Source organism: Podarcis filfolensis (assembly GCF_964270895.1).
Source record: "Podarcis filfolensis genome assembly, chromosome: 1".
NCBI classification, from domain to species: domain Eukaryota; kingdom Metazoa; phylum Chordata; class Lepidosauria; order Squamata; family Lacertidae; genus Podarcis; species Podarcis filfolensis.
In genome coordinates this window covers 62457830-62485159 of record NC_139604.1, presented here as the reverse complement: position 1 = coordinate 62485159, position 27330 = coordinate 62457830, and the positions used below count along the sequence as shown (strand labels likewise).

Below are 27330 nucleotides of genomic sequence, written 5' to 3'. Positions count from 1 at the left end.
CTTCTCTTGCCAGACTTCTCTCTTGGTTCCCCAGCTCTGTGGGCCAGCGGGGCGCTTCTGACACGACTGTACAGATACGTGTCTGCGTGTGTCCGCCGCCCGCGCAGGCGACATTCGATCTTTATCTAATTTCGATCTCTTCCCCATGACTGGAGCGCACAGAGCGCCCCTTGCCCCTCGGCGCTCGCGTCAGCAGGGCAACACCCTCCTCCCCACAGGAGACTGAAGAAGGGGACGGGGCGGGGGTGGCCAGGAGTCCCTCAGTGCTGCTGGCCACGCACCTCCATGTTGGACGGCGTGCCCGTGTCTGCATGCGCGTCGGTCACGGAGGCCCGGACCGGGCCTGCTGCCTGAGGGACTTTCTGCACGCCCCGGACACAAGTGGCCCCTCAGCTTCCCCGCTGCTTCTGAAACACCGCTGTGGACCAACTGGACGGCATTCAACTGGCGATGCCTGCGCCTGGACGCGGGGGGCGGCCCGCGTTTCCACAAGGTAGGTGGGAGTTGAGTGGGTTTGAGATTTGATTATTGTTATTATTGGGCTCCCGTGTAGAAGGTCGCCGCGTGCGCGCCCGCGCGCCCGCGAATACACACACACACACACACACACACCCCGCGCGCTTGGGGCCAGAAGGGCGGCAGCAGGGGAGGAGAGCGCGCGAGCGCACACCAACGAGCGCGCCTGGCCGAGGTGAAGTGGAGCTGGGCAGCCTCAAGGCTCTAATGAGCGTGTGCGCGCGCCTTGCCCTGATTGGGAATTGAGGGGAGAGAGATGCCGCTTGACCTCTTCCCCGCTCCCCTCCCCTGCTGTCCCCGCTCCCCTCTCCCCTCCTCCACCAACTCCAGTTGTGGGAAAAGAAGAAGAGCCGGAGGCAGTGCTGAGCTGGAGACGCAGCAACTCCCCGAGTCCCTCCTTGTGAGTAGTCTCGCCTCCTCCTCCTCCTCCTCCTTCTCCACTGTTCCGGAGATGGATGGATGGATGGGCGGCTAGATGGGCAGGCAGGCAAGCAAGCAAGCAAGCAAGCAAGCGTGGGGCTATCAGCAGGCTGCTTTTCCCAATTGGAAAGCGTATGGGATAGGGAGGGAGGGAGAGGGGGGGTTCTTTCAGGCTGACACCCCCCTGCTCCTCCTCTTCTTCTCCGCCCCCCCCTTTCTCCTCCTCTTCCCACAGCCACCCCTGACCGCGCGACATTGTCCAAACGGGAAAACTGCTGACAGGTGAAAGGGGGGTGGGAGGGAAAGTCAATTACATCAGGAATCCAGCAAAGATGAGGACTCAGCAAAATCGAGAGAGACCAAAAGACAGACAAGGCAGGGCTGATCTGTCGCAGCTGTGCAGCCTCTTCCCGCGACAGACTCGCTTTCCTCGCCCGCCCGGCTCTCAGCACCCGGCTTCGATCCTGGCACGGGACAGGAGAGCTCGGATGACGAGATGGACGGAGGGGAGGAGGAGAAGGGTCGCCGCGGGAGGGAGGGGGAGGCAGCGAGGGGCACGCCGGCAGCGGATCGGTTTGGGGAACTGCCTGCTAGTCCCAGCCCAGGCTCCTCTCTTTGGAAATCTTTCTCTCTCTTTTTTTAAAAAAATCCATCCTCATCCTCATTGATAGTGTCTAGGAAGCTGATGCTGAGTTGAGTGAGTGAGGAGGGGCAAGAGAGAGGGAATGACAGAGAGGAGTTGTTGTTGTCAGACAATACCGCAAAGGACTTTGGCAGGGATCAACAGAAGACAGTGGGGAATGGGGTTGGGGGGGAGAAGAAGAAGAAGAAGAAAGAGAAAGAGAGAGGGAGAAAGCAGGAGACGGATGGGTCAAGCTCCCCTGCCTTTCCCGGGGTGTTGATGAACTCTGGGGCTGCTCTGTGTGGGAGGCGAGGGAGGGGAAGCCGAGCAGACTGCGGGAGGGAGCTGGGACACCCAGCTGCAGGGAGACCAGGAACTGTTACACTGCTGCATACATTAATGACTGCTCAGTGTGCCGGAGAAATACTCCTTGGCGGTTGGTACATGTGTGTAAACAGTCTTCTCTCTCTTCCCTCCCTGCCTGGATACGCTGTCCTCCCTTTCCTCTTTTCCTCCCCAATTGTGTACTGCCCTATCCTCTGCCTTAATCCTCTTCTTCCCCCTCTTCTTCTTCTTCCCTTCTGATTCCTGCATCCTTGCACTCTCTGTTTTTCTCCCACCTCTTTCTCCTTCCTGATCCTCCCTGCCTGCCTGCCTGCCTCCTTCCTCCCCATCTTTCTCAGGGGATCACACTTTGCCGGGATATAGTTGTGTAAACTGGGGGCTGCCACCACGGAGAGACCACAGGAACCCCCCTTGGGCCCTCCATGTCCCTTTGACGGGGCCTTTTGGACTCGAAGACCCCCCCACGCCCCCCAGCAGGGGTGCTTTGCTTGCATCTCCAAGACGCCCCCTGCACAGCAAGGATCGCCGGTCCTGTCTCCTTCTTCTGCCGTTTGCCTCATGGAGAACAAGAGCTGCAAAGGGGACAGCCTGCGGCCACCTGTCCAATGCAAACACTCTGTAGAGAAGAAGACGATGACTAACCCCACCACGGTGATTGAAATCTACCCAGACACCACCGAGGTGAATGATTACTATCTCTGGTCCATCTTCAACTTTGTATACCTCAATTTCTGCTGTCTGGGATTCATTGCCTTGGCATATTCTCTGAAAGTAAGTACCGATCTCAGCCCTTTTTAGTGAGGCTCTCTGGGGCCATAGCTGGAGAAAGTCTGTGCCCCTCCACCTGGGCTCGTTATAGTGAAGCTGATTTACTGCAGCTCTCTGATGAGAACTGCTCTTTCTTGCATGTTATCAGGCATAATGTGTTGGGTTCAGGAGAAGAACTTTCTCTCCAGGGGGGCATGAATATTTTGGTTTGTGGGGCACAAATGTTTTGGCTGTGGAGCATGAATATTGGTTTGTGAATGGCATCCGACAGAATAAAGAAAAGGAGCATTCTAATAACCTGCAGGCATTCTTATGTGAAAATAATATAGGAATCTGGATGGGTAAGATGAGAAGAATCAGCCATTATAGATCTGAATTGGCTTTGGCTGTTGCTGAAGATTTGTGATTATCTCTCTTCCGATTTCATGGTTAATAAGGTTGGCAAATGAGTTTTACAACTGGCAGACAAAGAGCTAGCCAGGGGGAGAAATGTAATTAAAAGTATTTTGGTGAGTTAGGGATTCTTTCGTGCCATCGCCATCCCTACCATCACCATCCATCATTGTGTCATTTTCTACATTACTTGTAATGCCCTTCATGAATAGTATTGGATTATTCTTTACAACAGTCCTATGAGGTAGGTTATTAATATCCCTCCTTTTTTTTTGTAGATGATAATCTGAGATTGAGAAATTGTGGCTTTCTCTGGCTTTCCAGTGAATCTATGACTGACATGGGATTTTAACTCAGTGCTAACAGGACTGTACTAACACTCATATTCCATGAAGCATTATCTGTTCATGCAGGACTTTTTAAACTTTAATACAGCTTTTACTGAATTGTTTCCCAGTTTAACAGGCTAGAATATTTTGGCACAGCTAGGTTTTAGAATGTTTGCCCCTCATGAAAGCTAGGAATGTGGTTTGGATTCTCCAAGTAGAAGTTCTCCAAGTAGATGCATACTTGAATTTGTTGCATCACTGTTGTGTGAACATCTGGAGTCCAACTGATGTAGAAGCATGTAATAATACTGTTGCCTGCAGTGGAGGGACGGTGAATATTTCTGCAAGCTGAGAATGTGGCTTAGTTTCAGCAAAGGGTAATCTTTGAAAACAATATTTTAAGAGCTCCACGGAAGAATGCTTCATAAGAATCTAATCAGAATCAGCGGGAGTCCTTTTTACGAACTTGTGGCATTGGCATCTGACCCTTAGTGAGAAGCCTTTTTGTTTTGGGGATCTGATTGGCTCTCGATGGAAAGGAATCGTTTGATGAATACAGCAGCTGCAAACCGGAAGACCTGAGAAACCCTTGGGAAGCAGCCTTAAGCACAGATGAATCGCTTGTCAGCTTCTTACTCTGCTCTTCGGGGGACCTCTAGGTCTCTTATAACCCCTGCTGCGTTAGGCCAGCTTCTTCCTTTGGCAAGTGGGAGCAAGAAGGGGGTGAAAGAAACAGCTGCTGTTCTGCTGCTGTTTATAATACCCAGGCAAGGAGGAGGAAAGCAACTCATGCTTCACTCTCCCTTGGGCCTTGTAAATTACAAGGTCAGCAATGGAGACCTTCTAGGAGAGCAAGATTGCTGGCTGGAGTGGTGGAAGACAGAGGGGATGGTACATGTCATATGGGCAAGGAAGGTGGCTCTAGAAATGGGAGCTTTGATTTAAAAATAAAAAAGGGAAATCAGCAAACATGTAGGAGATGATGCACTCAGGCAATTGAGTTAAAGGGAACCTACAGCCAGTTAAAAGGCTATAAAAGCCTTTTGGCTTGCTTGGTCAAAACAGGAATGGAGATGGCAGGGGTGGGAGATGAAATTTTGGCCATGTAGCTTCTCTAGCTTGTGTAACCTTTTCTAAGGTAACACTACCCTCTGAGCACACCAGACCTGCTGTAATTATTCCTCATAACTGCAGGGTGAATATGAGCCAGCTGGGCTCCAGGATTTCACTGCTCGGTGCAGCCAACAAGCAAATTGCGATCATCTATCAAGGAAGAATGGATGGCGACTTCCCCTTTTACATATGGGGGGGGAATAGCTATCTGGATGTGGGGATAAAGAAGGCCCAGGGGCTGTTGTGTAGCCTCTAATATATCTGAGGTCCAGAGGGGAATATAACGGATGTGTTTTGGCAGACAGCATTTACACTATTCAGAGGGATTTCATCACAGAAATAGATCAATTAATTGCATATAACTCCAGCGACCGTGAATTCCACAAGAGAGCAATAGGGTTGTTTCCAAGCTAGCTGCACCCTCAGTCTCTTTGGTATTACAAGCTGTCCACCAAATACCTGGCTTTGCTCCAACAAACTCCTGTGTCCTCCCCCCCCCTCCGAAAAAATATTATTTGGGGGCTGAATAACTTGCATCCTTTGCTTGTGTTATTGTATTTCTCCATTTCACTACATGTGAAATAGGGTTGCAGATGCCTCCCTCAGTCTCATGAAAGAGATTTTGGGAGGTCGGATGCAGTTAATGGGCTGTTGTGTGCCAACAGCTCTACAAGGGCTTAGCAATTTTTTGGCAGGCGGCTCAAAAGTTATATGGCTCACCCCACCCCCATCCCCTTCAAAACATGGCTTCAAAACTTTGAGAGCAGTCTCCTTTAGAAATGGGAAGAAGGTCATTCTGCTCACAAAGTCCCCCTTGTTGCAAGTTGTAGGGTGGGTTGCTGGGGGTTTTTGGTACCGTTATCTGCCTTCCTCACAAGTGTCTTGCAAGGTGGGAAAGAATGTCAGAGCAAACAGGCCGTGGCTGTTCTGTGTTAACTTTGGGCAAAGGCAAGACAATGTAGCACAACAGGCCGGCCTTCTGTGTATCTCAGTGTAGCATTTGTGTGTTTGGGGGGGGGATCACATTTTAAGCTCTCATTGTAAAAGAGAAAAGTTTGAAAAATGTGCAGATCAAAATGCACTAAAATTTTTGTAGCCATGGGAGTAGAGAGGTGAAGATTGAATTTGACCTCAGTTTTGTGTGCCAAGTTTCTGGGCCATACTCAGACTTCCTTCAAAGCTGCTAGGCTCTTATTCTCTATCCTTCCTTCAGTCACCATGGCTCAAACCTTAGTTTCTTCCTTGTCCTGTACTGCCATGGCCCTTATCAAAGTATCCCATGTTCTGTTGAAACCCAAATTGCATATATAGTACTAATTTTCAAACAATAGGGCATATCTCCACAGGTGGCATCTTGGTTTTTCACTTTCTAGCTCTTGTGTATTTGACCTTCTCATTCCTCATTGTACCTTATTTTGTCCTCATTGGTTTTCTGCCCACCCAGCATGTCTTTGGTTCACTGCTTCAGGAGTAATCTGCCTGCAAACAGGACTAACATGCCAGGGCCGTCAGAGGGTCAGCTGACCAGACCTGGAGCAAAAGGAATGTTCTCTGCTCCAAGGTGCCCAATGTCAGTTGCTGAGGTTGGAAGCTGAAGCCTGAAGTGCAGCACACAGAGGATACTTTGTTTACCAGGCAAGAGTCAACTAAGTCCAAGCTCCCATTGTTTATGCCAGACCTGGCCATTCCCAGATGTGTCATACTGCCCACTACTTCCATGGGCTGATGTTGCAGATCACCACTCTCTTCCTTGATCTGAGGTCTGAACACACACAGTTGCAGCCACCTGACCAAGCCAGGCTGCAGGTAGAGACCAGGCCAGGTGATAAGGTGGGGAATCAGGCCCTGGGGTCCCTGACACAGCACTGGTAAATGGTCCTCCTATGGCTTTTGGTAAAACTTATGTGAACACTTCTGCTTTTAAGCAAATTTCCAAGTGATCAAGAACAGGGAAATTACAACACTAAATAAGAACGAGCAATATGAATGAGAGGGAGAGTGGTATAAAGTATGCCGGGCATTAGTTATGTGTGAAGTTCCTCAGTGACAATCTTTGCAGCAAATTCTTATTGCTGGCAGTCTACCATGTAGCTTCATTAGCAATACATACTGCCTTCTTTTTTTTTTTTAAAGGATCAGAATCCATGGGGTGCTTCTGAAGAGGTTGCAGAAGAGTGTGTGCTACCCTGGTTGTCTATGTTTCCTTCCCTTCCCCCCCATTTCTGAGTGCCAGCCCAAACAAAATTATTGTACAACAGCATTCAAGGGAAAGGGGGAAGCCACTGAGAATGCCTTTTTATGTGCCCTTGTTGGTCCACCTTGGAGCATGGATAGTAGTGAGATGGCAGCATGCGGCAGCTTCTGAAGCACCTGTTGCCTATTTTTTATATGGCACCATTGCTAGGAAAGCTGACCTTCACTTGTCATGGTGATATTAAAGAGCTGAACTTTGACAAATCTTCACACCCTTGCCCCAAAGGACAAGAAAAATGAGGAAAATCCTGTTATTAGATTGATTAAGGGGAGAGGAATCAGAGGTACAGCTGGCACCTTCAGTAGACAGCTCTTGTTGTATGGTGAAGATGCATCTCTTGCCTTGGCCTTTGACACCTGAGATGTGTGTTGTTGGGTGGCATTAATAACAATAATACAATGGAATAATACAATGCTGTGCATGACTATCAGCACAGGGAGAGGTTCAGCAGAGGGCACTTTGCAGCTGACCACCTTAAACCTAGAGCTCACTGTGCCCTAGATGGTATCTTGTGTTTATGCAATGGGTTGGAGACAAAGAACAGAGAACTTGCCTGTGGAGGGCAAAGGGTCAAGGTTTGGGTTTTGACAGAAATGTTGAAAAAGGTTTCTAAGGGAGAAACCCAGAAATGGGGTTATTGTGGAGATGGGTTTCCTATTCTCTCATTATGTGTTTTGTTGGAAAAGAAAGTGTGGACATTTCCAAAAAAGACTAGTTCTGGAACTCATCTGTGTGAATGTAATGCCAGGCATATGATCTATAAGCCTTCATTCTAAGTATTTTGTGGGGCAGGGGGCTGCCGATATGCTACAGCTGTTCACTGGCAAAGGAAATGCATTGTGCTCATGGTTAGAGGCAGTTTTCTTTGCAAATTCTGGGACAGCCCAAACACATTTTAGGTTTTATTGGGATGGCTTTTCTGTGCCCAAGAGAAATGTGTGTGTGCATTTCCCTCACCTCGTGGGAAGAAGAGGCCTCGGGAGAGCACATAGCTTGAAGGAAAGAGAACACACATAGGCAAAGTTAAGATGGCCCATGGGATTTTGGGGTTAAAAAAACCCCTCTCGTACACACCCTGCCTTAAAGTCACAATAGTCTTGGCACCAACAGAACGGGCTAGGCAGCAAGAGGAATTTGGAGGCTGTGAGCCACGAAACCCAAGAAGTGGCATGGAACCTGAGGTGGAGATGCAGAATTTTAGGTACGGAATGAAAATTTGGTGGTGAATCATACCATTATTTATTAAGATTTTTCATTATTAATAACAATAAATAAGAATAAAGAATGAAGAAGAATTAGAAATAAGATTAGAACAACTTAGAAGTCATTTGAAGTGTTAACATAGCTATCAAGAAGAAAATAGGCTTATTAAATTGAATGATACATTCCTAGCTCAAATTCTCCACACAAGTTCTCTACACAAAAGTGTGTGTTTTCAGCAGTTGCTCCACCACAGGCATGGTGATTCTCTCCCCAAATAGGTCTTTTTTCTTTGCCAGTTTTTCTAGAGGAATGTAAAGGCCTTTTTTTATTATAACCCCCCTAAGCATTTTGGGAATAGAGTATTTTAGCTGCCTGTTGTTTGACACTGCTGCTTTTGTAGTTAATCTGCTGGTACTCATTGTTTTAAGTTATTTTGCTGCTAGCTTCTTTTTGCAGTTCTTCTGCTTGTGGCTTATTGCTAATTTTATGTTGTATTTGGTATGTTTTTATTATTACCTAATTAACAGGAAAAAACAAGGTAGATAGATAATGATTGTTGTGACGACAGTGACAACGGCATTAATGATAAACTATTTTAACTAATTAAAAAGGTGGGACTTGAGTCTGATGCACACTTGAGAGGTTGCAAAACCTGCACCATGCACTGGGATGAGCAGTTTTTGAGGTAAGGCGGGGTAGGGGGCTCCGTGTTTGCATACTTTCTCCCATAGAAGTCAGTGGCAGCTATTGACTTTTACGTGGAAGAAAAGAAACAAATTCTGGTCAATAAAACTGGGGTCAGGTGCCATAGAATCCACTCTTGAAAGCAGAGAGTGAAGGTAACGGTGGAACTTAATAGAACTGTTGCCCAGCCTCCCTGCAGACAGTACAGTGCATCTCTGTGCAGTGGGTGCTGAAATGGACTGTCCCTCATAGTAGCCCAGTAAACATGTACTTTCACTTCAGAATAAAGCCTCCCTCACACATTAAGTCACGTTAAGGGAATCCACCCATTGAGGTGCCTCTGACCCAACCCCAACATAGAGCAGCTGCTAATCTCCATGTACCCCAGCAATTATTACATATAGCCTTTTGTTATAAATCTTTATACATCCATGTCCCTTGAGAGATAGCTCAGCCGGTAGAGCATGAGACTCTTAATCACAGGGTCATGGGTTCAAGCCCCACATTGGGCGAAAGATTCCTTTGTTTCCAACTCTGCAATTCTATGATGATCTTTAAAAATGTCAGTATTCTCGAAGCATTTGATTAGGGAAATGTAAAAGTACTTTTCATTTCTGTTCTTTTCAGAATGGTATAATACATCTTAAACTGAGTTGGTAGTCATTGGGCTGGTTTGCATTTGATGCCAAATCATGGTCTGGCTACCTTCAGGTTGCACACTCCCTCTGATTCTCCCCCCCACCCATTCTCCTCTCATCTGTACCAATTTCCCCCACCCCTGGATCCAACTGGGCTGGCTGTGGTTAATCTGCAAGTCAGAATTAGAAACCACAGTTGTCATCAGGACTGCAGATGGGATGATAGTAGATACTTTAAGTGTATCTGCAGCACCCCCGCCCCCAAGAATTACTGCTCCTTTTTGCAGATCATGAGCTGCGAAATTGGAGATACCATTTTGGTTTCAGACCTACTGAGACATACATTTGGATAAACAATAGTGTTCCATTAAAGCAGACATGTCAATTAGAAGTCCTAAGAGGCGGTAGTAAAAATAGTGAAGGGTAACTTATTACTCTGTGTAGACAAGCATTAAATGAGCCTTGAGTCCAATTCAATCATCTCTGGAGCCTGTTATATTTCACAAAGTTTTCTGCTTTGTATTATGGCAAGGTGCTTTAGAAACAATTATTTTGTTTTGCTGATGTATCCTTTTAAGGATAATTGCATACAAGATTTAAAAGACCTTTGACAGAAGTTGGGAATCCTCTGATAATATCGCCAAATTCAATGGGCTGGATTCAACTTACTAGTGGAAACCTGTGCAGGAACTTATGCTATGACAATGGGGCTTTCCTGCCCTTGACCCCACTCCCCAATTGGCTCTGGGACATATTGGAGAGAAGAAAAGGCTAAGGAGTACACCCTACACAAATCCAGAGTGGAGTTCCTAGGACGGTTGGATGGTGCCTTGTACGCCTCCTTCTGGCAACTCCTGCAGCCAAGCTGGTGCCAAATGTATTGCTCTGCTTTCCTTTGGACCACATCACCGAGGCATGGACAGCCCAGCACCTCCATACACACTGCTCAGGCTTGTGCCCCAGGAAGGACACCAGTGCTTCTAACACAGCAAAAACAATGCAGGAGGCAGCATTTACAAGTCTCTGCAGTTACAGCAGGCATTGTGATTCTCCACTGGTTTGACTTCACCCCTGGAGGTGCACTCCATTGTCAACTGGTGTGCCTCAGTGGGAGCTAAGATGACCAAGGAAGGCATAGGTGATGGGCAGAAATTACTTGGTCTTCTTCCTCCGACTATGGCAGGAAGAGAAGTGTTTAAACTAGTGTCTGTGAAAAATAAAATAAAATTATGAGACTTAAAGTTTTGAGCCAGGCAGATCAGAAGACAGAAAATTGAACTGGAGATCTGGAACATCTCAGGATGCAGCCTGTTCCACTGAAGCTGATGTGGAGACAGATGAATGTTGAGTGTCTGTTGGAGTTGTTAAGCAGAACTCTTCCATCTATCCTCACCATGTATAGCTGAAAATAAATACAAACATTACAAAATGTCTTAAGCCCTAGTGACTTCATGCCAAAGAAACACAAACCTGGGTAACTGCTCGCACCTGAAATTTCGCATCGCTCAGAGAACTGGGACATTGGGGCAAGTGCAGCAATTTAATCTGAAGTCAATGAAAAAGTTGCATGCTGAATACACAGTGCAAATAATGTATTGGCAATTTGTTCATCTTAACCCATGATTTAAATGCCTGGTTAATTAAAGGAATAAGTCTGTACATTGAAACAGGCAGCAAAGGGTTGACGTTGGGTTAGAAAGGAAAGTTTTCTTTAGAAGATTCTTGTAGCATAGGTCTTGGAATAGCTTGTTTTCATCCTTCACCCCAATTTATTTATTGTTTTAATAAAATGGACTCTTGTGCACCATAACAGTAGTTTGAAGAATGCTTTCATCTATGGGCAAAGAGTTAAGCCAGATATTCTGAAATCTACAGCCCAATAACTACAAATGTCAGCATGAGCTAGACTTGTTCATTTAGGAGAGAGAGAAAATCCTTAACAGGTGTCTTGGATGATGTGTAGTTTTCCAATTCTTACAGTCCTTATAACCTCTCATTTCCTCAGGTTTATAATCTAGGCTTTGAAGAAGAGCTAGCCAGTCAAAAGCTCCATAAAAATTTCATGCAGAAGATGCAGAAGTGCTTAGTGCAGGCTTCAGTAAAGATGGAAGGTTGAAGGAGGTACTCCATACTTTGCAGGATCAGAGCCATGCTTACTGCATGTAAATGTCATTTGGATGTAAACCCTAGTGGTAAAATAAATGTTTGGAATCCTCCAGAGGGATATAGATAGAAGTCTGCTTACCAAAAGCACTCAGAATCTATAGCTCCCATTGATTCTTTCAGAACAGAGCAATTCTAAAGATCCAAGAAAATGGCTAAAATTAAGGAAAGAGAAACAAGCTGATCATTAAGGTAGTGTTGATGTCTGTCAGTCCATGGAACCGCTGGTGTTTGTTATAACAGAGAAATAAATGAAATAACCTGCCTTGTGCACTGATAAGAGCAATATAAGGAATGTCAGCAGGAGCATGTGGTGGGCTAGACAGTTTCTGTATCTTCATAGCTCTCACTGCCAGAAGGGACTATTATGGTCAATTATTTTGACCTTCTGCATGGCACAGGTCAGAAGATTTTCTGTCAGTAATTCCTGCAGCAAGCCCATAGGGCTCTTCTCTCTCTTACAGCTCTGATTTTATAGCAGGGAAGAGATGGAGAAAAATGGAAAAAATGCAAGCACAACATTTTTCAAAGGCACAGAAAGAGAGTGACAAAGGAGGCAGTGCCCATTGCATTTGTGGCTTATGCACAGGGGTCTGTGGAATAGACAGAGGCAGAGTGTATAGCAAAATGAGCACTTTGGTGAGTGATGAACGTGTTTCAGATTTCTGCTCCATCCTTTTCTCTCATGGAGGGCAGCCTGAAAAACTAAAGTAAGTGTCTATTTATATATTGTTGGAATGTATCCACTCCCTCCTTTTCTACTGTGCTAGAGTACAGTCCAGTTTTTCAAAGTCTTGCAATGCTCCCACTGCCCTAATCCTATTCAGGCACTTGCTTCCTATGTTAAATCAACATGTGATGGGAGAGAATGGGGATAAAGTGCACCAACTCTGTCCTGCGGTAGTTATTGGCAGCACTGTGCTGCTTACCTGACCCCCTATCACTGTCATCACTGTGATGTACCAGGAAGGGTGAGGAGCAAGGTAGTGATGAGTTCAGCATAGTGCAAGCACACCAACAGCAGCACCAGATAGATTCCATAAGTGCATACACATAATGCCCATCTCAAAGCCACCTTACTCCTTCCCTTCATGAAATGCCGCAGTGACAGCAGTGATCAGGGGTCAGGCAAGCATCTCTACCTTGCCCTGATGACTACTACTGCTGCCCTGGTCACCCTCCAGAAGCTGGAAGGTGATTGCAACAGGGAGCCTGCTGTGCTCATGTAAGTGCCGCACACAATGTTAAACCCTGACAATCTCCTTCTGACTCATAGAGGATGGTGGGGATGGGGACAGGGAAAGCAGAGTTCAATGAATGCCTAAATATGGATCCTGACTGTGCATAATACTCGATGGACTTGCTTGCAGAATAAGTTGCAATAGATAGTAAGTTAAATGGTGACTGAGGTGTGCACTGTTTGCATTGAAATGCCCTTAGGCATCCTAATGATAAGACAGGATGAGAAGTACAGAATGGATACATAGCTAAATTGCCCCCTAGCTGTTAAGTATTTCATAAATCAAAGGCAGCCGCCTGAATTGTGTCTGGGATCCCATAGAGAAACAGTGCAAGTTCTCACTGGTGTAATATGCTCCTGCTGCCTAGTTTCATCAAGGGATGGCTTCACTTGCAGCAGTTAGCGCTCTCTGACAATTATCAAAGGCAGCCGTGTGCTAAGTGTATTACATTGTACCGTGACAAAGAGAAGGTATGAACCATGCCACCAGATCCATATCCAGCTTTCTGACCAGGTGGACCTGGTGAAAAGCATGTCTGACCACTGCTATAGGTTAACCCTCCAGACTGAGCAACAGGCCTAGGAGCACCCCAGAACTACAACCTTGAATGACAATATGAAATCTTCACTACTGTCTCTTTTCCCCCTCCATAGGGGGGAAAAAGCTTGCATACTTCTAGACCAGTAGAAGGTTATCTAAATCAAAAACAACAGCTACGACTACATCTTGTTTTTTATCTTTTGGGAAACCTGACAATGGTATTGAAAAGTGGAAACATTGTCCCAATTTACTATAGACCATCCTAAGACTGATTTAACTGAACTTCAAGTGACAGCTTGTGTGTGGGAATCACGGATTGATCACTACAGATAACAGCTTTTCATTTTGTGTGATGTCATCTCAAACACAATACGTTTCAATGACCACAGTTCAGCTGAGATTAATCAAAAGTTGATTAAAGTGGTATAAAGTGATAAGAAACTGCATAAGTGGAGATCAAGTGCTGTGCATGGCTATTTACTTGACATAGCCCCTGGTGCTGTGTAAGCTCAGGCAATGTATATTAATTGAGAAGTAGTTTACTCCAGGCAGTACTCAGACCACAACAGCAATTTCTGTGAAGAACTTTGGCCTACTAACATCACTGGGGCTACATGTTTGCTCAAGCAAAATTAATTGGGGCCTCAGTTGCGAATACAACTAGAGGCTGTCTCTTGAAGAAGAAGAAAACCTGTTTTGTGTTAACGTAAGGTCAGAATATTGTAGCTGAGAAGTAGCCAACATGCCGAAGGCTATAAGATCCCCAGAGTTTGCTCTTGGAACTTTAAATAATTTATGAACTTAAAATAAATTTAAAAAAAATAAAATGATGTTGAATAGCTAAAATATTGCCTTAAATAGGCCCTAAAGTATAGGACATTAAGTTCAACAGGTTCCTAAGACCCCAGTGCTATGACCTGCCTAGGTTTAAGAGTGCCGGGGCCAGAGAAATGTTATATGTTTTATTTTTGTTTTAAAGTTGTAATCATTCATCTTGTTTTTATTATTGCTTGTAAGCCGCTCTGAGCCCGGCCTTGGCTGGGGAGGGCGGGGTATAAATAAAAAATTATTATTATTATTATTATTATTATTATTATTATTATTATTATTATATGATGGCAGCCTTTACCTTTATATCCTGAGCAGCTCCAGGCTGGATTTTTGTCCTAAACCTGCAGTTTTATAAGATTTTTTGATGGGGTGGTGGTGGTGGTATGTGGTACAAAAGCACAGAGGTCCCCTGTTGTTTGTTGGACCTCAACACTAAGAGGTTAGATATATTTTTAAAGCCCCAATCCTGGTTTTTTTAGGAAGAAGGTTCTTACTTAGCTTTCTCCCAAAGTGATATAATTCCATGTAATATGATGCTGATGGTCATGTATTTCAGCTTTCAGTGAAAGTGTTTTGCTGATGGTCAGGATCTGCCTCTTGAAGACCAGAAAGTAGTTTCCCCCCCCCCCCAGGTCTGCTTGAGTTGCAGCTCTATGGAAGGGTATTGGTGGAGCATGGAGTACTGCTTTTCCCTGCAGTATTTGTTTTGCCTTGCCTGTGCAAGCCACATGAAGCTGCTTGCTTAAACATGCACCTTTCTTCATGCATCTGGTTCTGACTGCATGATGGTAGATAATTTCATGGGTTACATAGTTTGATATATGTGGGACAGTCGGGTTCTCCTATGGGTTTTTTGGTTGCTTCCACTATTATAGGTCCATTCAGGGCCAAAGTAAACTTGACATTAAACTCATTAAATTTCAAGTGCAAATAACAGCTTCAGAGCAGAGAGATTTTCTTTACGACTGCAAGAAAGAATGAGATGGTTCAGTTCCTCCTCACTGCCTGCTACAATCTTGATAATAAGGTTTAGGGAAGCTTTTAATGTTTGATGTATTTCAGTATTTTAATACAGTGGTACTTCGGATTAAGTACTTAATTTGTTCCGGAGGTCCGTTCTTAACCTGAAGCTGTTCTTAACCTGAAGCACCACATTAGCTAATGGGGCCTCCTGCTGCTGCCGCGCCGCCAGAGCACGATTTCTGTTCTCATCCTGAAGCAAATTTCTTAACCCGAGGTACTATTTCTGGGTTAGCGGAGTCTGTAACCTGAAGCGTATGTAACCTGAAGTGTATGTAACCCAAGGTACCACTGTATTTTGTTGGAAGCTGCCCAGAGTGGCTGAGGAAGCCCAGCCAGATGGGCGGGGTATAAATAATATATTATTATTATTATTATTATTATTATTAGTAGTAGTAGTAGTAGTAATAATAATAATAATAATAATAATAATAATAATAATTGTTGTTGTTGTTGTTGTTGTTGTTGTTGTTGTTGTTGTTATCACACACACATACCATTTGATGCTAAAAACAACAACCCTGCATGTTAAATGCAGAAACACAATTAACATGAGGTTTGGCTGCCACACTCATGTGCTCCCAATTGTTTCTCAACTCATAACATCCCATTCTCAAAGTCACTGAGGTCTTGTGAAAATGGAACGATAGTGCTGTGAATGCCATTCTGAATCATTCCATGTGGCAGTTCTTGCCATGCGTCAACCTTTTTGAGTGCAGCAGCTCCACAATGATGTGGACAGATTCCTCTCTCCACCACCTCCCAATAATGATCCACATGGTAATTTGCAGCACACACAACTTGCCACATAAATTGGCAGTGTGGAGAGCAATTTAAAACAGCCCCCATGTCTCAGCCCCCAGCAGGGACTGGGGTCTGAGTGCTATGCCTTATGCCATTGGGATCTCAGAAGAACCCTTAAGTGATCTAATGCAAGGACCAGAGGCATTGACCAGGCAAATCACAAACTCCTTGATCTAACTGACAGTCCTGCAATCACCCTATCCTTTTGACCTCTAGTGCCGCTGTCCATGGTAGTGGCTGCAAATCTTTTGACTCTGATCAGCACTGATCCGCCAACACTCTTCAGGGACAGTCACAAAAATCAAGGAGTTGGTGTGGGTTCCATGTAGCAGGAAAATGCACAGAACTTTGTGAAATATAAGCCCCCTGCATGCCTATAAAAACCCCACGGGTCCCAAACTGGAAGAAAATTAGGAGAAAGGGCTGAGGAGTCTATCATCAGCTGATGGGCCGAGATATAAGTCACAACGGGCCCTGAAATCAGAGACTGGTAGTTGGAGGGTAATGAATTATGAGAGCAAGCCAAGAGAGGATTTTGAAAGAGTGAACGAGTAAGCAGTCTACGTGGATGCATCTTGAAGAGCAGGAGAGACAAATTAGTTTTAACACATAATTTCTGGGTATATTTCAGAAAAGAGGGAAGTTTGGTTATTTGCACAGCAAGCTAGCATTTAGAACATTAATTGCAACAGAGCTCTAAGATCTGTTCTGTGTACAGTGGGGAAGCTATTTCCACCTGGTGATTCTTCTGTCACTAGGAATCTTATGTTGGTGAATTTCAGTAAATACATATGTGGTTATTGCCATGCCTTTAATAAACAGAAGCAATGGTGTATTCCTACCATTTCAGACTAGTACTCTGTGTAACACAGAACTAGCCCGTGGCATTCATTTGCACAGTATGTAGCAATGAGGACAACTACAGATAACGTTAAAAGTGCATTGGGTGAATATATGGAGCATAAGCCCTATCAGTAGTTTCTAAGCTAACACTAAAAGCAGAAGCTCCACATTTAGAGGTAGTTCACCTCTGATCAACAGATGAGAGATAAAAGGAGATGACTATCTTTATCATGTCCTGCTTGTGAGCTTTGCATAGGTATCTTGAGCAATCACCCTTGAAGACAAAATGCTGGAAAATAGGCTTGTCCTGATCCAGCAAGGTCATTCTTATGTGTTTTCTACCCTTTCCCTACCTGCATGTATATGCAGATTGGAGTTCTAACACATTGTTTGTACAAGTCATGGAAGCAGGGAGATATGGGGAGGGGCTTGGCTTGGCTTCTATAACATTTGTCTCTTCTTTTTCAGCAGACTAGTTTTTAAACTTCCTTTTTGGCACTAAAGCATTGAACTGGAAGCGAGTGAGGCTCTCATACAGATGTGCCTTTGCATTTTAAGTAGGATGTAAATTCATCAAATGAGATTTGATCGTTTTATTCTGCTTGCTGATCTCTTGAAAACCTCACACCAAAGGCTGCATAATGGAAACTGGATCCCCAGAGGTTTTACTTTAATTTATTTAGTAAATGGCACCTTTTCAGAAAGTCTGGGTCTAGTTTTGAATTCTGTGCACTTTACCACAATCTCGTTACAAGCTCTGGGAAACATTTGGCCTTAGGAATCTGTGTCTCAGCTCTCCATTCCATTTTCATTGCCTTATTACAAGGACAAATATATTGGTTTTTTTTTTTTTTTTGAGGTTTGATAAGAGTTCACCCTTGGTAGCATAACATTATTTCAAGTCATTTTGGGGAAAGGGGTGATTAAAAGAAAACATGTATCTGCACTACTCTGTGCAGTACCTGCAAATAATATGAGAGAGAGAGATCAGGGATCATAGGAATGCTTGTCTCCAAACAGCAACCTCATCGTGAATTCAGTGTTTCAAGATATTTCAGGCTGCAATCCTATATACACAAACTTATCTGGGAGTAAGCCCCATTGAAAGCAATGGCACTTAACTCTGAATAGATCCATGCAGGATTGCACTATCATTATCAAGTCAGGATGGAAGCCTGGAATCTTGTGCAAATGTTGGTTGCCATCTAATGGTTCTAGGTTGGACAGTCAATGATATCTCAGAGGCTTTAGTTTACATGCATTGCCACAGTCCACTTTCTTGCTGGGTTAGGGAGGTGGGAGTCTAATATTCAACTACCATATTGGCCCGAATATGAGCCGCACCCAAATATAAGCCACACCTTTAAAATTCAAGGGCAAAAAAGAAAAAAATACAATACCCAAATATAAGCCGCTCCCTTAAAATTCCGCAGGCACTCACATCCGTTCCATTTTACTGTGTGCCTGTTTCAGCAGCAATATCGTAAAATCCAATTTAAGCCACACTTTAACTTTTCACGGTCAGAATTTGAAAAAAAAAGTGAGACTTATATTCAGGCCAATATGGTAATTGTGCAGCAGAGGTACTGACTACCTATTACCTTGAATTAGAGATGCTGGTTTTAATTTACAAAGTCCTTCATGACCTGGACTTGGTATATCTCAGATCATCTCTGCCCATAGGAATCTCTTTACCTTTTAAGATCATCTAGGTGCCTCTTTATGAGAGCAGTAAGTGGTCCTACCTTCTTGGCAGTGGCCCCTTAATTATGGATCACGCTGAGATCTGCCACTGTGCATCCCTGCTAGGGTGTTGCATGAGAGTGTTTTTTTGTTTGGGCAGACTTTCCCAAATAGGATTTTTACTTGTGTTGCATTGGCTAATATTGTGTGTGTGCGTTGACGTATCGATTGGTTATGACTGTTGCTTTAATTATTTTTATGGTGTGATCTTATGGTTATTTATATTGTTTGATAACAACTTGAATGTGGTGAGATAAGGATGGAGATTGGGGGTGGGGGGTGTATAATTAAGTTTGCGTGGAACAAACCCTTGGTTTGTGCTGCATTTATGTCTGGGTGGATAGGGTTATATCAGGTAGACAGAGTCAGTGGACAGAAGTAGTTCACTAGAGATAATTGAGAATCTGTCAGCAGCCTACCCTGTGCCCAGTTGTGGCAGCTATTCTACTAGTAAATGCTGCAGAAACATTATGTGTGCATAACTCTCGGGACAGGATGTCTACACTGTGCCAGGAAAACCATGAATCTTCCTGGTGAGAGCACAATGCCAAGATCTCCTTTATCGATCCTTATGCAACAGCAGCTAACGGAGAGGGAAAGAACAGCAACACAAGGCTAAATGAGAACAGGAAAAAAAGATAGTTGCACCTTGAGAAATGCTGCTGACCAGGAGTTCTGCATAATAAAAGGCACAGCTATGAATCTATTAACCCCCACATAATCACAAACTGGCACATCACCAGAACCACATGGAAACCGGGGGGGGGGGTCCTAAATGCCTAGAATGCCACTTAATAGCAAGATGTGCATGATTAAAAATGCATTCTCTCAATATATATTTAACCCCCCCCCCCAAAAAAAAACAACCACAAAATGATCATAACAATAATATGAAGACAGGACATCTTGGAGTGGCCAAAGGTTAAGGAAGCTTCAAAGAGGGAATTTCACAAGGGCAGCTTTTCTCATCTCTGCAGGACCACCTGCACTTCCAGGAATTCCCTTTTCACTCCAAGCAGCTATTAAACTCACAGGAGCCTCTTCCTCCTTTGAATCTGGTCCCCTGAGGCTGTCATTTGCAACACCTGTCTGGTGCCTGGAAGGAAGCATAGATTAGCATGCATGAGGCCATGGCAAGTTAAATAGGAGTCACAAGAGGTAGCAGCGTAATAGCAATAGTGCAGTGCTCTGGTTCCGTGTCAGACAAAACTCAGCAGCAGATGCTGGTGCCAGAATTGTACTCCTAAGAAAAGAGGATGAGAGAGACCTGTGTGAACAGCTTTGCTGTGACAGGAGGCAGCATAAAGTTCTTTAACATGGGTTGCCAGAAGGGCATGTAAAAGTACGCAAGGTATTGTCAGCTTGATTAAAGAGTGCCTGCTTTCTCTGTTATAATCCCTGCTGATACCCTGCACTATTTCACCTAAAAGCATTCAGTGTGGTAGATAATCCATATTAATCTTCAAAACAATAGGAAGTGGGGAAAGGGAGCAATGTGAGAAAAGTGGGGGAAAGGAGGACAGGAGGGAATGACAAAGATATAGATCAAAAGGAGGGAGAAAGTTCATTCTGGTGCTCCTGGGAGATGTACATTCCTAGAACACTTTCATTTAAATGCTCCTAATTATCATGAGCATCTGAAAGTTCTAAATGAGCTGCTCTTTTCATTTGTTCTTTTCAGTTATTTCATCAAAAGTGTTGTACCCCTGCAGCTCCTAGAGACTTGTGCTGAGATTTTGTCTGTATTTCACTGCAAAAATCAAGCTGGCTACAGTTTTGGAATAGCTTCAGGGCTGGCCCCCACCCACTGCCTTGACATAGCAGTCTGACAACAGAGAAGCAGATGTTAAAGGAAAGGTATAGATAGAGAATGTGGGAGAAAGAAGAACAGCAATAGGAAGAAGAGGTGTAGAAGATTCAGACAGAGAATGAGGCAAAGGACCTTTTCAAACAATGTGTGGCAGCAATCCTAGGTTTGCCACAAAGTATAAACTGAGGGATGCAGGTGGCGCTGTGGGTTAAACCACAGAGCCTAGGACTTGCCGATCAGAAGGTCGGCGGTTCGAATCCCCGCGATGGGGTGAGCTCCTGTTGCTCGGTCCCTGCTCCTGCCAACCTAGCAGTTCGAAAGCACCTCAAAGTGCAAGTAGATAAATAGGTACCACTCCGGCGGGAAGCATTTCCATGTGCTTCTCTGGTTCGCTAGAAGCGGCTTAATCATGCTGGCCACATGACCCGGAAGCTGTATGCCGGCTCCCTTGGCCAATAAAGCGAGATAAGCGCCGCAACCCCAGAGTCGGTCATGACTGGACCTAATGGTCAGGGGTCCCTTTACCTTTACCTTATAAACTGGATGGTAAGCTGCAACCAGTTCTAGATTTCAGATAAGTGAATCTCTATGACACATATGTTTCCAAACACACATATACATTTTTAGATGCACATTTTTTTAAAAGGAGTTTTGTTAGATCTAAAAGAATAAATAAAGTGCAAAGAAGCACATAGTGCTAGAATGTATTAATCAGACAGAGGCAACTCTGTGCAAACATCTTCACTACACATGCAAATCCATTACTCAAGTGATTGCTTGAATAGGTGGAATAGCCATCACAAATGGAACACCACAGACAGAGCTTTTATTTTACCTGAATCATTACACTTTTCAATGGAAGGAAATTAGCATGTTCACCTGGAAATCATGTAGGTCCCCTCCAGACTAGTGTGTGTGTTTGTTTGTGGGTGTATTCTGCAACCTACCAGTGATGCAATAGCAGTCTATTAGTGGTGGATTTATACTGGATCACTCACACATTGTTCCATTTTATTAGTTGTTGTTTGATGCATCCCCAGTGTAACCACATCATTGTCATCTGGAGGGGGCACAAAAGTGGGACCAAAAATCCTTGGGACTTTGTAGTATGAAAAGTTTGGGGGTTTCAGCAGAAAACTGTGGAACATGCACCAGTTGGAAACAATGGCGTACGTTTGACTCAAAACTTCTACGGAACTGAAAGCAAGATCATAGATAACTGTCCCAATGCCAACCTGAACACAAATCATGATGGATGTGCAATGAAAAGGACACCTGGAGGGGCCCTCAGTGATGGTGTAGTCATGATTATAGGATTGGGTGTGGATGTGGGAAGCCCAGTCCAAACCAGCACTCAGTTATGAAGCTCTTTTTGGTAGCCTTGACCGAGTGCCTACCTTGGCCTCACAATCTCACCTATCTCAGTTTTTGAGGAGGAACAGATGTTGTTTGGAGCTCCTTGGGGAAAGGGGCAGGATACAAATGTAACTAATAATAATTGACACTAATGCTAGTTAATACATTATTTAGGGTGTTTTAAAAACGTTTTTGCAGAGATGTCTGCTGCTACTGTGTAGCGGCTGTGAGCTACGCACAAGAGATCTGTCTTCACCGCAAACTTAAAAGGATTTAAACTCTTAGGAATTGCCCCTCAATGAATTGATTTATAACTCACCAAATGTAGGATACGATGCCATGCATTACGCTGCTATGGTTCTCCAGCAGAATTCTCACTACAATTACAATTCCCAGAGCTCTTTTCGAAGTCATATGATGCCCCCCATGGAGCTCCCCCCCCCCAGGCATGATGCTACATTGGAAGGGGGAGAGAATTGGCTGCCCTCCAAAAAAAATTGGGGCTCCACCTCCTACCAGCCTCAGCCACTCAGGGATGAAAGCAGTGGTGGTCTGACACCATTCTGAAGGCCACAGGTTCCCCACTTCTGATTTAGGGATAAGTAAAAGTTATGTGCTGTTTGTATTTGTGCAACAAGTACTAGTCAACAAGTGGCTCTTTCCCCATTATTGTTATCTCCATGGCAGGAAAACTTGACCTCAAAGATTGCTTTGAGACTCTTGAAAGGATGCTTGTCAAAGGTGGTGAATCTAAGGAAGACTATGGGTCAAAGCTAGAGGCAGATGAAATGGCTGGGTTTCCACAATACAATATCGTTAAATAAATTCAGACCCATCCAAAGCAATGTAGTGGGACCATCTTTGAAGTTGTTTCCAGTGAGTTGTAGTAGTGTTTGCTTTACACTGGGGAGACCCACCCACAGCCACAGAGTTTATTAGGTGGCCTTGAATCAGTTGTTGTGGCTCAGTCTAACCTACCGCACAGGGTTGTTGTGAATGTAAAAAGTAGGAGGTATGTATGCTGCTGCAAGCTGTTCGGAGGAAGAGCAGGGTAAATAATAAATAATCATTGATGTCTTGGTGATTAGAACCAAATTCATGTAGACTCTTCAATAAAAGAATATGTATGATTACAGTTCGGAATAGAAGGGCTTGCATTTGTAAAATCTCTGTCACTCTGTTGAAGTTTATCTGCAAACAAACAAAATCCCTTCACTTCTGCAGTCTTGGTCACTGTAAATACATTTTGCAAGAAAATGAGACACTGCAAGTGGAATAAACTAAATAATGAAAACAAATGATTTGCTATCATTCTTAATATATTCAGAATGCATATTATTCATTTTCTGATTATCAATTTTCAAAATTTAATGCATAAACGGAAATATACTCCCCCACCTGCAGTGATACCACCGTCCACATCATATATTTAAAGCATATGATTTTTCAAAAGAATCCCAGAAATGTGTGCAGCAAACACACATCTGGATCCCCAACGAGGAGATACTGAGAAAGAGCACTGGGTGGGGAAAGGGTTAAACATCCATCTATTTCTCTGCTGAAAGCCAATCCTTTCTGGAGCTGCTATTTTTCTTAAAAGAAGTTGATTTAGGGAGTTAATATATGCATTTGCATAACAGGCAGTTTCTCCCTACCGCCTTTTACAGTTCAGTCAACATTAGCAATTTCCTTCAATAGCAACTGTGCCAGCAAGCAGGCAGCAGGCAGAGTCTGTGATAAGCAAGGAGCGTATTTGTAAAAGAATGGCCTTGCAAGGGGAGCAAAATGGAAGATCCCATGTATTTAGAATGCACGGGATGTTGCTGCATGGCCTGAAATAAGCTGCAGGCTTTGGAAATTGGCAAGCTGGAATCACAGACCGAATATTTGAACTTGTGGCTTTTGTTATTGCCATCACTTCATTGAGCAATGTCAAGTTCACAAGGCAGTAAACACTCAGGGAGTTATAGAGGAAATCACTTTTAAAAATGACTTACATGAATTCATGGAAGATTTCTGGAGACACTTGGTCAATTAAAACGTTTAGCTCTTTCTAGGCAGCTCTGCTGCACTACAGCTTGGTAGGTTTGCCATACATAGTTCACCACTGACACCTGGTGTTTAGCTTGGTTCATTGCAAGTGGGCTTCAGTTTCTTACTGCAATCTTATGACCTGATGCGAGTCAGTAAGGCAGAGGTAGCTAATGTAGTGTCTTCTATTTGTTGAAGGCTCTAACCATCAACAGTCCAGGTTGATAGGAGTTGTAGACCACAACATCTGAAGGGCATCACATGGCCTTCCCTGTGCACTAAAGCAGTAACTCACTGCAGTATGAATTAGCCATGTTCATGTGCAAAAGCAACAGTCTTGTGGCCCCTGAATGACTAACACATTTACTATGGCATAAGCTTCCATAGACCAGAGTCCACTTCACTATTACACTTGTGTGTAGAGAGGTGTGTGTGTAAATAATGAGATCTAATGGCAATGAAATGCCAATAGTACACTCTGAAAATTCAACGGAAGCTTAAAATTGTATGCAAAATAAACCCAGTGACTATTCACAACAGCAGTAATTGATGATACCCTAATCATTGTTAAATTAAGTAATGTTTGTAGTGGGACAAGAACCCATAGTCTCTACTTATGCTCAGAACTGATATAATCAAACTTCTTATTCAGTTCTAATTCAGTAGTTTCATACCCGCGTCTTCTTTTAAACTTGCTGTGTAATTGAGTTTCAGGTCAGTCTCTATGCAATGATGATGATGATGATGATCACATATCTGACATCAGGAATGGCAACGTTCAGAAACTCGTGAGAGAACATTTCAGTCTCCCAGGACTCTCTCCTAATGCTGACTTGAACATTGCTATTCTCCAACAAAGGAAGGATGATTAAGTTATCACAAATTACCGCTGTTGTAACTGATTCCATTGTTTTTTGTGCATACATTTAAACTTTAATTGTACTGTCACAAGCTGTACGTTTGGCATTTCATGGTCATGGGACTCCATTGGTTCCTCCCCCCCGCATCCCAGTGGTTCTCAAAGGTGTGGCAGGAGAGGGGGGCAAGTGTGGTGGGAAGATTCAAGGACAAAGAAACATTTCAATATTTCAGGGTAGTATAGTGTCAAAACATTTTTAAAAATATTTGCAGGAAATGGATAGGTATCGTTTCAAAATGAGAGCAGGAGCATCAAGTGATACTGAGAACAATCCTGGTTGTGTTTTCCAATCTATTTCTTATCAGTAAAAAAAAAGAAAAATCAGTGTAGCACAAGCAATTTTTTATTCTGTAAGTGTGGCCCAGAGAAAAAAGTTTGAGAGACACTGCTCTACAACCATGTGTATATAGACCCAGTGACAAATCAAAGAAATGCACCTGATGAAGGGTACTCTAATAACCCATGAAAGTACTATAGCAGAATAACTTTAGCATATAGAATGTAACTATAGTCACGTCAAGCTTGAGCCATATGTCTACAGCTTCTGCACACCTGAAAGAATTGCTTAGTGACACTGCTTTTGGATTCTCTCTGTAGAGGCCACCTTCTCTCAATCACCTATTCCAGAATACAGAGGCACCAGCAGGGCTGCTCCAGAGCATGCTGCTTTATTTTTGCAATGTAACTGGTACTAGTGACGTGCAGGATCTATTCTGTAGTAATGAAACCTGAAGTCTAGCTGCAGTGGCTATAGGTTAAACTGCGTGGGATCTGCATAAGACCTCCATTAGCCTAACCCTATTAATATTAATATACTTACAGCTTCTTGCTGCAGTGGAATCCTCTGCCAGATTTCACTAGGAGGGATGGGACGCACACACACATATACAATTGACTACTGACAACTCCCATAAATACCCATGATCCAGTTGAAATAGGAGTGCATGACAGGGTTACCACCCCTACTCTGAACTGTATATTGCCCTTTCCATAATGTGCTTTGCTCAGAAGGAGCATTGGAAATTAACCTGGCTGCAGTCACAAAGGAAGCACATAACAGTGCTGAACCTGGTGAAGTCTTAACTTAGAAGGCCATAGATTTTTGCCGTTAGCTGTTAAAGAAATGAAATGTCTTAACTATGCACAAATTGTTTCCTCCAGTGCATGACACACAGCCCATGTCAACGGTTAATGCCCCAGTCATCTCCACTCCATCTTCCCCTCCCCATTATTTGCATCTCAAATTTTGCGACCAACGGACATAGTTTCCTAGAGGAAGCAGCTATACACATAATGCTATACTGCTCTGTGCTCGCAAGGAAAAGCCAATTAGCACCTACCTGTCATATCCACCCCCACCCCACCCCGCTGCTGACTCACCTGCTCCCATCATCACATTTGCAGTGCTATTGTTCACCCTGCTGGAAGAAGTATATCAGTAGTACTGTCCCAATCCTTTAAAGGTAAAGGAGATAGTTAGGAGTCCCAGGCAGAGGAAATAAATGCATATGATGCAGTAGGAACAAATACTAGATGTTTCCACTCACATTCTTTGAAGCACCAGAAATCACTGGGCAGGCTGTGGCTCTTGCTGTAGCCCGATTACTTGGCTTCCATTTTGGACATGTCGCCCAATGGTTGTTGTTGTTCTTTTTTCCAGGTTCGGGATAAAAAACTCCTCAATGACCTGAATGGTGCTGTCGAAGACGCCAAGACTGCCCGTCTTTTTAACATTACCAGCTCGGCACTGGCCACTTTCTGCATCATCCTTGTCTTCATCTTTCTGCGATACCCACTCACCAACTACTAGACCGTGGCCAGTAGTTGCTGCCCAAATTCCCGTGCCAGAAGCCGCCATTGAGTTTCTAACAGAAGGGACGCAAACAAATAAGACGACACCCATGCAACTCCCTCCGAATGGCAAATGCCACCCCAAACAGATCGAAGAAACAATCAGGACTCCCCTTGACACTCCTCTCTCCCCCCCCCCCGCCCCCCAAATAGCCTGACTGGTATGTGAACTTACGTAGCAGAGAGTTTTACTTTTACATTTTGTACACAAAGTATTTATTTTCATGATAAAGAAATAGGATTTGATGGTGAGATGGAAACGACACAGCTTAATCGGAGGGACGGCAGACTGCGGTGGAGGAGAAACGGAAGGAGTACACCAGTGATCCCAAGATGAAGGCAACATAACCGACCTGAGAGTGCTGAACTGAGAGGATGGGGCAGATTGCCCTGTTAGGCATGGTGAAATGCAGACCTCTTTCGGGATATACCCCTAAGTCTGTACACAGTTTCAGAAGCTCAAGAGAGGGAATGGAATAATTTAAAAAAAAAAAAAGCTTGCTGCTAAGAGTTAGGCATGGCCTTTGCAGAACATATCAGTTGCATTCAGACTGCTTCCAAGTTCTTTCCCTCTCCGCTCCCCACTCTGTGTCCCCCAACACACACACACACCTTTGCCATCTACATTTTTACCTGTTTTCATATTTATTTGATTGAAGCCCATAATAGCTTGCAAAAATGTTTATAAATCAGGAAATTTGGGTTCTAGACAGGTTACACTAGCCTCTCCTGACGAATCCTGGAGCCTTCCAGGGTAAATCCCAGAGGGGAGGGAAAAAGTAATGGTCCTCTTTGGAACCTCATGGAAACACTGAGAATGTAGACAACTTATGGAAAATTTGCATAGATCCTGTATCTCTGTCAACTTTCAATAAAAATACCTCTAACCATCA

At 44.0% G+C, this 27330-nt stretch overlaps 1 protein-coding gene across 5 annotated transcripts; it reads left to right on the top strand.

Moving 5' to 3' along the window:
- The first annotated feature begins 27 nt into the window (after positions 1 to 27).
- Positions 28 to 27330, top strand: IFITM10 (interferon induced transmembrane protein 10). Of its 5 annotated transcripts, none has more exons than XM_083580435.1 (3): positions 28 to 493; positions 2242 to 2674; positions 26247 to 27330. In XM_083580435.1, exons 2-3 carry the CDS (start codon positions 2462 to 2464, stop codon positions 26394 to 26396), a joined length of 363 nt encoding a protein of 120 aa, XP_083436561.1. In that variant the 5' UTR covers positions 28 to 493; positions 2242 to 2461; the 3' UTR covers positions 26397 to 27330. The 5 variants fall into 5 exon arrangements, with proteins under 5 accessions (XP_083436561.1, XP_083436560.1, XP_083436562.1 ...); XM_083580434.1 differs by lacking the exon at positions 28 to 493 and adding an exon at positions 679 to 916; XM_083580436.1 differs by lacking the exon at positions 28 to 493 and adding an exon at positions 977 to 1218.